Below are 11,972 nucleotides of genomic sequence, written 5' to 3'. Positions count from 1 at the left end.
CCGCACGCATGCAAGGCACAAAATACGAAGAAATAAAAGTCGATGATCTGTCTAAAATAGAATGTCCGAAGCAGACCGTTTATATACATGATCCCTGAACCCCCGAATCCTCAGAGAGCCCCACTTCCTTACTCATACCCTCAGGCCTGTGGCCGCACCCCAAACCAATAAATAAAGTATTTTTAGCCTATTACTTTTAAACGAACGGTTAAACGGAACGGCTTAATTGAATTATAAAATAATATTTATAAAATTATATTAATTTCGAGTAAAATAATTAAATTAAATTATTATTTACGGTATAACTAATATATAATATATTATTAACGGAAATTACGAAAGTTATATTTCTCTTTACGAATTTCGATTACGAAGTAAATCTATAATAAAGACTTACGGTTAAAGTACCTAAAGCTAAGGTTAAAGTAAATAAAATATATATATTTTATAATAAATTTAAATAAAAATCAAAGTTTATAAAGGAAAGGATATAGAAATACTATAATATTAAAAAGCTCGAGGGACCTTACTTTAAAGGGGGAAATACAATATTTTTTTATACGTAATTTACGTATTAAAAGACCTAGTAAAAAGTTAAACTATAGGTAAGTAAGCTTATTTAAGGTTAAAAAGAAAGTATCGAAAATAATATTTGAATTAAAGTTACTTAATATAATACATTTATAATTATATACCTTTTATATTTTACTTTTAAAGCCCGTACTACCGGTAAGTAAAATTAATATATAAATAATAATGAAGGATAAAAAAGAAAAGTATAATATAAAAGAAATATTAAATTTATAGGTTAATAAAGGTAAATTAAAGTATTTACTTAATTAATTAAAATATTCGACTATAAATAATTTATAGGAATTATAAATATATTTTAATTACCTAAATAAATTAAAAGAATTTTACTAATAATATTTAAACCGATTAAAACTTAAATAAATAAAAATAAATTTAGGCTTAAAAAAACTTTTATTAAATATTTTTAAATTTAAAAGAACTTTAGTAAAAATCGAATTTACGTTTCCGATAAAGTAATTAACGTATTATACGTTATATTATAAAGTTAAAAAGTAAAAAAGAATTTAGGTTTAACTAATATTGTATATTTTTACTATTGTAAAAAAATATATTATTAGTAAATAATAAAGAAAATCTAACCTTAAATTATAATTAAATAACTATAAAATAAAGCTAGGAGAACCTTAATAAAAGTCGAACTTACGCTTCTAGTAAAATAATCGGCGTACTATATACTATATTATAAAGTTAAAAAATATAAAGAAAATTAAATATAAATAGTATTACGTACTTTAATTACTTTAGGAAAAGGAAGGCGTATTACCGGCCGTATTCTATACGGATAAAAAAGAAGGACCGGTTATATTAAGATTAAAAGATAAATTATTAAGTAAGAATTAATTTAATTAATTTAATATATTAAAAGTTTAATCGAGAGGAAAGGTTAAAGGAAGATTAATAGTAAAAGAAGCCTATACTTTTTCCCGCTCTAGATCCTTAATTACTCGTTCCTTACGAGCGGTAAAATAACGGAATTTAATAATTAAAGTACAGCGCTAGGTTTCTATTTATATAAGTTTCGAAGCGGTTTATAGTATAACCATATAAACCTATTACTTTTCGGCGTTTAATTTTTTTTTTTAGTAATATAGGGAGGCTATTAAAGCGGGAGTAAAACTTAGAATATTATAGTCGGAGCGACCGGAATATATATAGGAATAGTATTTAAAAAAGTATTTAAAAACGCAGTAATCGGAAATATTAAAGGCCTTATAAAAAAAGTAAAGCAATATTTTGTTACCGAAAATATAAATAGCGGTTATAAAATTTTAACGGCGAAAGGTATTAAAAAGGCCTTTCGGCGTAGATTTCTTAACGCGGTTGAATATTACGTAAGGCTAGTAATAAAGAAAAAAGATTTATTTAAAATTATTAATAAAGAAAGATTAATAAGTTAAACTACCGGGGTATTAATTTAAAAAAGAAAATATTATATTATAACCTTAATATAGGACGGGTTATAGAGCTATAAAAATAAAATTTAATCGAAAAAACATATAAAAAAAATTAATTATAGTAAAGGATAATTAATTAATATACTTAGGGTACTAAGTAGACTAAGTAAAGTACTTAATTTAATTAGGGTATTAAGCAAATTTAGTAGTCGTAATTAGTATACTAAAGGTATTAAGTAAAAAGTAAATATAGTTTAGCATAAGGTCTATATATACGGAGGAACTAGCTAATATAAATAGATAGTTCCGTAATATATAATTTTAAATTATAATTATAATATTTTATAATTATATTAAAACATCTTATCGTATACTATTTAGCTATACTAAACCAGGATTATTCAGAAGTAGCCTTTAACCAGTATCCCTTTCAGAGGTTCTGGATAGGGGTTCGTTATATTTTATTAATAATAACGCTTAAATTTAGTAAAATAATAGCTTTTATAATTATTAAAGATTAATAATTAATATTAACCTTCCGTATAAAACGTTATATAATAATCGAAATACTTAATTTAACTTAGGCTTACCGGATTAATAGTTTACTTATTATTAATGATTATAATATATTAAACAAATAATATATTATATTTAATATATTAATTAATAAAGTAATACTATATAATTAAAATAATAAAGGGTAAGATAATTCGATTATGGGTATTAATTTTTAAATTACCGTTACGTATTCGCCGTTATTAAGTTAAACTAATTTTGTTTTATTAAAGCCGTCCGAAGTTATAATTATTATACTTATGAAAATAATATTTATTATCAATTTAATCTCGTCGAAATTATAAATATTATTATTTCTAATACCGTACTTAACTTTAATATTTCTTATAAACGTAAATTACTCGGTAATAACCTTTAAATCCTCGCACTTAGCCCTTTAATAATTATATTTATATATAAAGCGCGTATAAAGCTATAATTAACGTTTAATAAAGTTATATATTTAAAGTTTATTAATAAGGGTCGTATCGCGTACGCGTAGTAGTTAATTAACTATATTTCTGTACTACGTAATTTTAATAGAAAAGCTCGCGTATATAGCTTAATAATATATTAAATAATAGCACCCTCTTCGGAATTTATAAGCCGGCGTAAGTTAGGCGTAGTGTCGTGCCTTGCAGGTTAGCTAGCGCGTCGTCGTAAGAGAGTCGAATGGTGGACGTTATAGATCTTTCCTGCGGCTCGGAGGCTAAGATTTTTATCTTTTTTAAGAGCTTCGAGGGCTAGGATCACCATAGCTTCCTTTAAAGTAGGAGGTATATTAGGTTGTGTAGAAAAAGTCGATGTTGCGTGGAAGGATGGCACGTCGCTTAAAAAGTGGTGCACTCGCTTATATGGTGCACTCGCTTATAATGTACGTTAAAGCTTGGACCGAAAATGTATAGCCAGATAGGTTTCATATCTATTTGTTGCATTGTTGCACATCAATTGAATTCCAATTCCTATTGACCTTCTCTCTGTCCTCTACCTCCTCGTCCTCCTCCTCTTGGGTATCGTTGAGATATCTCTCCATGAATGCATGAAAAACTCCCCATTTGAGTTTTCCTTTGGTTCCTTTTCCCTCACCATCCCACCCATGCCAGTTGAATGCCCCAATTTTTGTTGAAAAATCAAGTCCCCAACCCCGATGATGATGTTTGTTTTGTTCGCCGGCCCCCCCACCCCTCCCACACTCCCAACCCGAACAGTCCAAAAGAAAAATACACGATCAATTGTTGAAAATAACGCCCCAGATAAATGCTGTTCTTGTATAATGCTGTGAGTCTTGTTGAAATTCATTCATTAAACCATTTTTCATGTGCATTCCTTTCTCCTCGTCTTCACTCTTGTCCCCGACAGAAGCAGAAGATGGGAGAAGATTAAGGGGCTTTGCTGCCATGATTGGCAACGCTGTGTTGAAATTAGATTTGACCATGCAAATGTGTTGAAAAAAGAAAACACGACCCTTAAAAGTTCAACTTCAGAGTCGTGTCCTTTCAAGAGGCATTATGTTGAAGCCTCAACGCCGTTGGCAACTTCGCCATTGGTGGCTGGTGGTTGCGGGACCTTGTCCAAGTTGGGCTCCTGGAGATCCTTCAGAACCTCATAAAGCGTCTCTCCTTGGTGGAAATCGTTATTGACTGTGCAGGACTGTTAGTATCACCAAATCAACAAAAAAAGAAATAGAAGATAGCTTACCGATATTCACCAAGTACCACGACTTCATGATGTCCTCGAGCAACAGACGGCTTGGGGTGTCAGCCTCATAGCAGCGAGCCCAGTCAGATCCCAACTGGAACGCTTCGTCCTTCCAAGCGAGGAAACTAATTCGCTCAACGATAGTAGGCTGAACAATTTCCTTTCCGGGGAAAACACCCCACGTTACGGCGTTGGGCGCGTCGGATGGAGCATTGGTCTCAAGCATGCCAGACTTGGTCACCGCGTGGTACGTCAAATCGGGGTGGTTCTCAATGCGCTTCTTGATCTCTGGGTAGACTTCTGGGGAAACGAGCAATTCGAGGTAGGCCTTCTGGTACACATAACCCTTGGATGGACCCCATCCGTGTATTGGATGGGTAGACTTGACACCGTTGACAGCCGGCTGAGAATTTACCGTGATCAGACCCCGCTTGTTGAGGTCAAGAAGGTAGTCCTTGATCACATCGGCCTCTTCGGCGACTGGTGCCTCACTCCATGGGAGATACTCAATCTCCTTGTTCAGGTAGCGGACAAAGAGGGTGGCGATGTCGCGGATGCAAGTTGGCTCGCCCCACTTTTGGCGGTTTTGCTCATTGGTGCCCGTCAGACCAATACCATATGCGTCCAGTTCACCGAAGGCCGGCGACCTAGAGTCACCCCAGCGACCGTTGGGGAACTCGTCCCAGTCTTGCGTGCGAGCAACGTAAGATTTGTTGCGATTGCGCCAGAAAATGGGCCGGACATCCTCGACCTGGCGACCCAAGCCAAGAGACCTCTTCCAGGGGAGTGCCTGCTTGACCGGGCGATCCGGGGATGGCATCCAGTCGAGCTCCTCCAACACCATGCGGGTGGCCTGTGCCAAGTTCATGGTGTAAAAGTGCAAGTGGTGAATTCCGGCCGCAAGAATCTTGCGACACAGCTCAGCAACGAGCGTCTTCCCGATATCTCTGACCGCCACATCGTCGTTCTTGACCGGCTCGAGTCTCTGCATCCAATCGTCGGGGATCTTGCAGTTCATGTGATTGGCGCGGCGAAGGAAGCTGGCGTAGGTAGCAATGGGCATGATGCCGGGAATGATTGGGACGCTGATGCCCCGAGCTCTGACCTTGCCGACCCAGCGAACAAAGTTGTCGGCATCGTAGAACATCTGAGTCACGATGAATGTGGCACCGGCGTCGACCTTCTCCTTCAAGTGATCCAACAACAGATCCTCGTCCTTGTTGTCGTCACAACCCTCGGGATAGCCGGCAACGCCAATGTCAAAGTGCTCGTGGTAGGATTTTCGGATGTGCTGGACAAGATCGCGTGCGTAGCGGAAACCACCTTCGGCAGCCTCCCACTTCTCCTTCTCGCGAGGTGGATCACCTCTCAAAGCCAGAATGTTGGTGCACCCAGCCTTGTAAGCCTTTCGCAAGGCATCGTTGACCTTCTCCTCGCCCATGTCGGTGCAGGTAAGATGCATGCATGTCTCGAGCCCCAGATATGTCTGCGCCTGTACCACCATCTCGCACGTCAGTTCGGCAATCCGGCCGCCAGCACCCCATGTGATGTCGATGAATTTTGGCCCAAAGTTGTTCATGCGTTCCATGCGGTCGTAAAGGTTCTGGACACCCTGTGTCGTCTTGGGCGGGAAGTACTCGAACGAGAAGGACGGTGCGCCGGTCCTTTCGGCATCGGCGAGCATCTCGCGGATATGCATGGTGGCGGTATTGAGGAAGAGAGCAACCTAAGTGTCTGTCCGTTGATAAGGCGATGATGATGGATGTCCAGAGCTATTGGAGAAACGGAAGAGCCCGGTCTGGTTAGCTTCGATATTCAAGCTTGTTGGAGCAGCGACAGAAGTATTAGAAGTAATTGAGTTCGTATAGAACCGTAAACAGTGGTAATGAAAATAATGGAGGGGTACAAGAGCGCGCAGGAGGAGAACAAAGGCTGAACATGGGTATCTCAGGGACAAGTACAGCTCAGGCCGGGCAGAACAATTGCAAGACAATAGGAAGGGGAAGAGAAAGAGAGAGGGAAAGTCGGGATGGCATACTTGTGGTGAATCAATCTTTCAGATATAAACTCGGTCCTTCCGAGGGGCAAAGGGAGCCTGTGTCCGTGGTTCCAGCTTATACAACAACAGCGCACCGTGTGAGGTACGTTTCTCGAACTTCCTAGACCGAGGAGAGCGGTGACTGAATCAATGATAGGAGAAAAAGGAAAAACTGGAGACAAAAACCCAGAAAATAAAAGGAAAAAGGCGTGATGAAAGCACCACTCGAAGCCTGGGTGGGAGGTGGGAAGAGGGAAGCAGAAAGCCAGACGGAAGGCCACCACTGGGACCGGGAACGGGAGTGCACCGGCGCTTTAGCACACAGTGCGCGGATCGATGACCTTCCAAGGTGGATGCAGGTGCTCGAAGCTCGCCGTACCCGGAGTAATTGTCATTGGATGACGCTGCTCTCCCCACGTTCATAAAATCGGACCCATCCCTCTTTTCTGTGTGAGGAACCCGAACTTCGTGCCAGCGCCCGGTGGACCCCGCACTTTCGAATGGCTCTCTTGTCGACACTTTCAAGAACAGAAACCTGAAGCGAAGAACAGTAACTGTCAACTAGCCAGCACATCTGGGAGTTTCTTGAATGGTCCATACCATGGGGACCTCCCCGGGGTATATCTTGCCATCGTCGCTAAACGACAACAACAAGACGCTGCTGTTCAGTCATGCAGTCGACAACACATTCCCTTCAAACAATCGACACAGTGCCAGGCGCACCCTGACTGTCGATGGATGGTGAGAAGAGGTATGCAAGTAGCGGTCAACTCGGCTGCAGCCGTCCAAACCTGGAAGAACCTCCACGACAGCTCTACATACATACATACATACATACCTACATACATACCTACATACATAAATTAAGGCTAGGCAAGGTGTCAGACGAGATCCCATCAATCACAGAATCACACACAGCACATGAGAAACCTGGTTACAACCCCTTACCCCCTTCCCCTTGCCCTTCCCGCCTACCCGGGGTCTTACCCGTCAGCCCGTTTTTTTCACCTTTGTCCGGCTTGACATCTTGACCGTCACCTCAACCACCTACTAGCCTCAGCAACCAGAACCCAAAAACCCCACACCTCGTCCATCTCCCAGTCTCTGGAACCTCAAACTAACAAAAACATCCAAAAAAAAAAACCCCACCACCTCGCTACCGCACTCGGGATTGCGTGACCGGCTCCCAACACTGGCCATCCCGGCTTCCCGTAAAGACCAACCAACCCAAAAAGTCGCCGAACCGGACGACTCGGTTCTTATTCGGACTGTTTCACACAAACAAACCTCCCCAAGAACAAGAAACAAGCAATGATCACCATGTCCCAAGTCCAAGTTTGCCAGATCAGCCAAAAAGAAGTCCTGCCCCATCCCCTCAAGTGAATGAGGAGGGGGAAGCAGCAAAAGGATGTGGACGAGCTGGGAATCGAACCCAGGACCTTTCGCATACAAGTGAGTATGCTAAGCGAACGCTCTACCAACTGAGCCACACGCCCTATAGTGCCTTGGTGAGTTGATGAAGTGATCTTTGTGATTCTGTAGGGAAAAAGGCTCTTCAGAACCTGAAGCGAACACCTGGGCGGCAACTACCGGATGGGTGAACAAAGAAGCTGCTTTATGACCGGGTGACTAATCACTCGAATCAGCAGACCTGACAAATGCCTTGTTGGAACCAGGCCAGTAAAAAGCCAAGGATGAAGACTCTAAAGCCGAACCGTAGAACATTAAGAATCCAACAAGAACTCAAGTCACCACAAGTATGTAGCAAAAACATCTGTTCAGGCATCCCCTATGCTATTCAATGCCTCAAGAATAATGCCTATTAAACCAAAACTACTTCTCCCGGGCTCCCAAACAACCGCTCTGCTCTGCCAAGCCATACAGCCCACCTCCCTCCTACGGCCTTCCTCAAACATCCTTATCCTTCTCCCTCTTCTCCCCCTCCCCCTCCCCCACCATCCCTCTATCCTGCCCAGGAAAATACCCCTCCTGACTCAACGCCAAACTAGGTCTACTCAACAACCCCAGTCCCGGCGTACTAGCCGTCGGCGTCGTCAACAAACTATTCCCCCGTCCGGGACTCAAACTCCTACTCGTCCTCTTCCCCGTCTTCCCCCTCCCCACAATCTTCTCGGTCCAATTCCAGCTCAACGGACTTACACTCCTCATCATAAACCCCGTCGGCGTCAAGGGTCCCGGCTGTTCTACACTCCCTCCCGCGGCAACAGCAACTGTTCTCCCTTTCTTGTCAGCATTACCACCACCACCCGGGTTTGGATTCGCCGGGGTAGGGGTCGTGGCAGCAGAGAAGGATGGGAAAGGGTGAGTGTGAGAAGGGCTAGGCTGGGGTTTCTTCACATTTGCTCCAGCAGCCATCCTGCTCCAGTAGCTCGCCCCCCCACCATTCTCATCACTTTCGTCTGCGCTGTCTGCCCAGTCTCTATCGCTCCAGGACATGGAATCGTATCGATCGATCGGGGGTCGCGTCGCCGTTGTTGGGGTTGTCGGGTTCGTGCCGGAAAAGACACCCAAAGCATTGGTGCTCCCCTGTCTACTCAACGACCTTGGCGACCTCGGACTCGGCGCAAGTTCAGGAACGACATCGTACCGTTCCGCGTTGATGATGTCGTTATCGTGAGATGAATCCCCTTCGCGCACCGTGACGTTTCTACCCCGGTGGTCACCACCACGAATCGTTTCCTTCGTTTCCCGGCCTGTTTCATCCGCGCTTTGGTCTAGCCCTTTGGCTCTTTCCACACCTGGCTCGTCCTCGTCCCTGACTCTTGCCATAGCTTCGTCACTAAAGTGAGACTGTACTAGATGGTGGATGACCGGCCAGCCGAAAGCGTTGGCGAACATGCGGCGAACCACAATGTTGTTGTGCGCGTCAGGTTCTAGTTTCACCAAAACCTTTCGCCAGGACAAACCGCGATGGTAGGCGCGCGCAATCTTTTCTTCAACTCGCATCTGTGAGGAGTCGACCACTTCTGGTTCGTCGTGGGACGAGCTGGGTGCAGAGTTGACGGTAGATTCATAATCTACTGGCATCGATTTGGTGGACTGGTCCGACTGCTGAGAAAGGCCAGTGTCCTTGTGTTGAATGCCTGGAGATCCGAGAGGGGAGTTGCTCTCGCTCAGGGCCGTCCTACTGGACCGAGAGAGAGAGCGACGGCGGATCTGGAGAGCCGACGTCCGGTCCTTGACTGGCGGTGGAGGGATATCGAATGGGTGGTAGATTCTGTCATGGAAGATGGTTCGGTGCCGCTTTGATGGATCGATGAGATACTCAACGGTTGGTAATTTGGGGTTAAGCAAGTCACCGGCCGACTCAAAAATGGATGTTCTTGGTGGTGCTGTCAGGCCCTCCGCATCATCTCCAAGCTCAGTCCCACTTGTCACTTTAGACGTGGACGAAGAGGTAACCGACACAGAAGTAGAGCCGCTCTCAGCCTTGAGAGTCTGACTTCGTTGATAAATCTTATTTATCTTCGGGGAGGGGGGCGGTTGGGGCTTGGGGCTTTCGGTCCGGAAGAAGTTGAACAGGCCAGATAAGGGGTTGGAAGTGTTTGTCGTCGAATTTGACAGCTGTTGCAAGTCTGCAGAAGCAGGTTGTTCCTGAAAAGGGCTGACGACAGCAGATCTCAGACTCTGTCGATCATCCTCCAACATGGCATTAGTGGGTGGCTGAGGCACTTCCAGAAGCTCCTCTGTGTCTGTAGGTGTGGTTTTGCCCGTCTCGTTGGCCTCTTCTTTTTCGTTGTTTTCTGGTGACCATGGTGCAAGTCGTGGAGTGGTGACATTTGCGCCTGTTAATTCTGCCCACCCTGCTTGTACAACAGCTTCGACCAAGCCAACTTCTCTTCGTGCCTTTTCCACCCGTCCCAGGCCCTGCCAATCGAGAAACAAGAGGCAGCTAGTTCTAAGCGGTACAATTCCGTCATTTACCACGTTTGAGTAGACGGTTCGGTTTCGGAATTTTTTCAATGCTTTGTGTGCTGGCCCGGTGGGCAGGATACGGAGCAGAGGTTTGGACTCCGGCTGATGTTCGCCATACACCCGTTTGTGTGCTTGTTCCCCAAGATTGCCCACGAGTGCACCCCAACCATTTCTCGCAATCGTTGGAGCTCTCCAAGTGAGACCTAAGTCTTGACCTGTCCTTCCAACAAGACCAAAATCCAAAGCGAATTTGACGTACAGGGGATTCTCGTGGTTCAGCCCGAGGAAGGGTGTAGCCATGGCGATAAAATTGATAGGTTCGATCAGGTCAAAGAACTGTGGTGAATGTTTCTGGATATAAGCAACAGCGTAGGTTTGTACAAGACCACCGAGTGAATGGCCGATAAAACTGATCTTGGTGAACTTGTAGAGTCGATTGCTCGGAGATGGAGCATGGTGGATTGTACTGTGTTTGTGGGCCTCTTCGCCGCCATTCTTTTTCTGAGAGCTTGCCTTGAGTGTGGCAGCGATTGCTTCCGAAGCTGCTTTCGCGGTTGGGAGACAGGGCTGGTCTGGATAAGTCATGGACAAAATATGTCTTGCCAACCGTTTGCCCAAGTATTTGATACCTCTTTCTGTCCTTGTTGCATTCCCAGAAAATCCGCGTACTACGACTTCCTCGTCGTCCTCGTCGTCCTCGTCGTCCTCGTCCTCCTCATCTTCATCCTTATTTTCCTCGCCCACTGACTCAAGGATTTCGGTATTAGCATTTCCTTCAGTGTCTGCCCCGGCAGGCGTTGCTTCTTTCTTCTTGGCTGCCAGCTCTCGGGCTTTTCGGGCTTTAGCATCCGCTTTGGCCTTTTTGACTCCAGCATCTATGCTTTCCTTTAAAAACAACATATCGGCGCCCAGATTGCTGTGCAGGCCGTGTGTGAGAATCACGAGATGGACCTTTCTCTGTTTGAATGACCGTCTGGGGCGCCTGTCTTCGGGCTTGCCACTGGCCATCACAGGCTCTACTGGGGCATCAGCTCCTCCTTCGCTCCTTGCCCGTAGCCAACCTATGTCGTCCCATCCTGGAAGCTGGGGCGTGTTCCACAAACTTGCTGTATCCTCAACTTTCAGGTGGACTGCCCTGGAGAAAACACCTTTTTGTTGCGCCGGATGGTCCTTGATAGCACCGGCACTCTGTTGGAAGTCGCTGACCCGCCCTGGCTGTGGTGCTTGTGACTGACCTCCTATTACGGGTACAACAGAGCCCAGGTTCAACGATTTCTCGTCTCGTGCCAACAGAACTTCGTAGTGCACAGCCGCCGAAGTCGAAAAAACCACTTGCGACGCAACCTCGATGATCCAAGATACACTCTCCCCGTCGTGCTCTGGTCCTTTCCCAAGGTATCCATGTTGACTGCATCCTTCACCGGCAGACTGTCTGATATTGTCGGGCACTACCAAGTGGCAGTTCCAGGCCGCGCCGGCCTTGAGCATTGGTTCGAACTCGGGGACGCCATAGCGACGAGGCTCTTCAAACTTCTCGTTCGGATCGAAATGGGATGGGTAGGCGGCAACCGAGAGTGTGTAAGGACCGTGAACAAAGGCTGCGCGAAGAGCAATGGCACAAGTATTCTTGATGCGCAAGTACAGGAACTCTGGCGATGGGAGGATGCGATCTGCCGAGGGGGTGTAAGTGACTGTGTAGCGCACCACCTCGCCAATCTTGACGCTGCCGGATTGGTGGAGGAGAAGCATCGTTGTTT

At 44.6% G+C, this 11,972-nt stretch overlaps 2 protein-coding genes and 1 non-coding gene across 3 annotated transcripts; all 3 read right to left on the bottom strand.

The window, feature by feature from the left end:
* Positions 1–3,475: 3,475 nt before the first annotated feature.
* On the bottom strand, positions 3,476–6,930 carry MET13 (methylenetetrahydrofolate reductase (NAD(P)H) met13). The gene is made up of 4 exons (XM_062880717.1): positions 6,880–6,930; positions 6,280–6,814; positions 4,242–6,013; positions 3,476–4,183 (listed from the first exon to the last, which is right to left on the bottom strand). The coding sequence occupies exons 3-4, from the start codon at positions 5,938–5,940 to the stop codon at positions 4,050–4,052; spliced, it is 1,833 nt and encodes a 610-aa protein (XP_062729434.1). The 5' UTR covers positions 5,941–6,013; positions 6,280–6,814; positions 6,880–6,930; the 3' UTR covers positions 3,476–4,049.
* A 760-nt stretch (positions 6,931–7,690) lies between these two features.
* On the bottom strand, positions 7,691–7,775 carry QC761_0092190. Its single transcript has one exon. It is a non-coding gene; the product is annotated as a tRNA-Ala (tRNA).
* A 412-nt stretch (positions 7,776–8,187) lies between these two features.
* QC761_602700 (uncharacterized protein) lies at positions 8,188–11,964 on the bottom strand (the record flags this gene model as incomplete). The annotated part of the gene is given in 2 exon segments (XM_062880718.1): positions 8,188–10,911; positions 10,930–11,964. 2 exon segments carry the CDS (start codon positions 11,962–11,964, stop codon positions 8,188–8,190), a joined length of 3,759 nt encoding a protein of 1,252 aa, XP_062729433.1.
* Positions 11,965–11,972: the final 8 nt, after the last annotated feature.

This window comes from Podospora bellae-mahoneyi, chromosome 6, assembly GCF_035222275.1.
Source record: "Podospora bellae-mahoneyi strain CBS 112042 chromosome 6, whole genome shotgun sequence".
In the NCBI taxonomy this organism is placed as follows: Eukaryota; Fungi; Ascomycota; class Sordariomycetes; order Sordariales; family Podosporaceae; genus Podospora; species Podospora bellae-mahoneyi.
The sequence above is the reverse complement of the archived record's forward strand: the minus strand, read 5'-3'. Positions and strand labels throughout refer to the sequence as shown.

Bases quoted from the DNA above. Each gene is read 5' to 3' on its own strand.
- MET13 (XM_062880717.1), bottom strand. From the start codon at position 5,940: ATGCATATCCGCGAGATGCTCGCCGATGCCGAAAGGACCGGCGCACCG. The intron at 4,184-4,241 runs GTAAGCTATCTT...AGTCCTGCACAG, and splicing joins GTGGTACTTGGTGAATATCG to TCAATAACGATTTCCACCAA.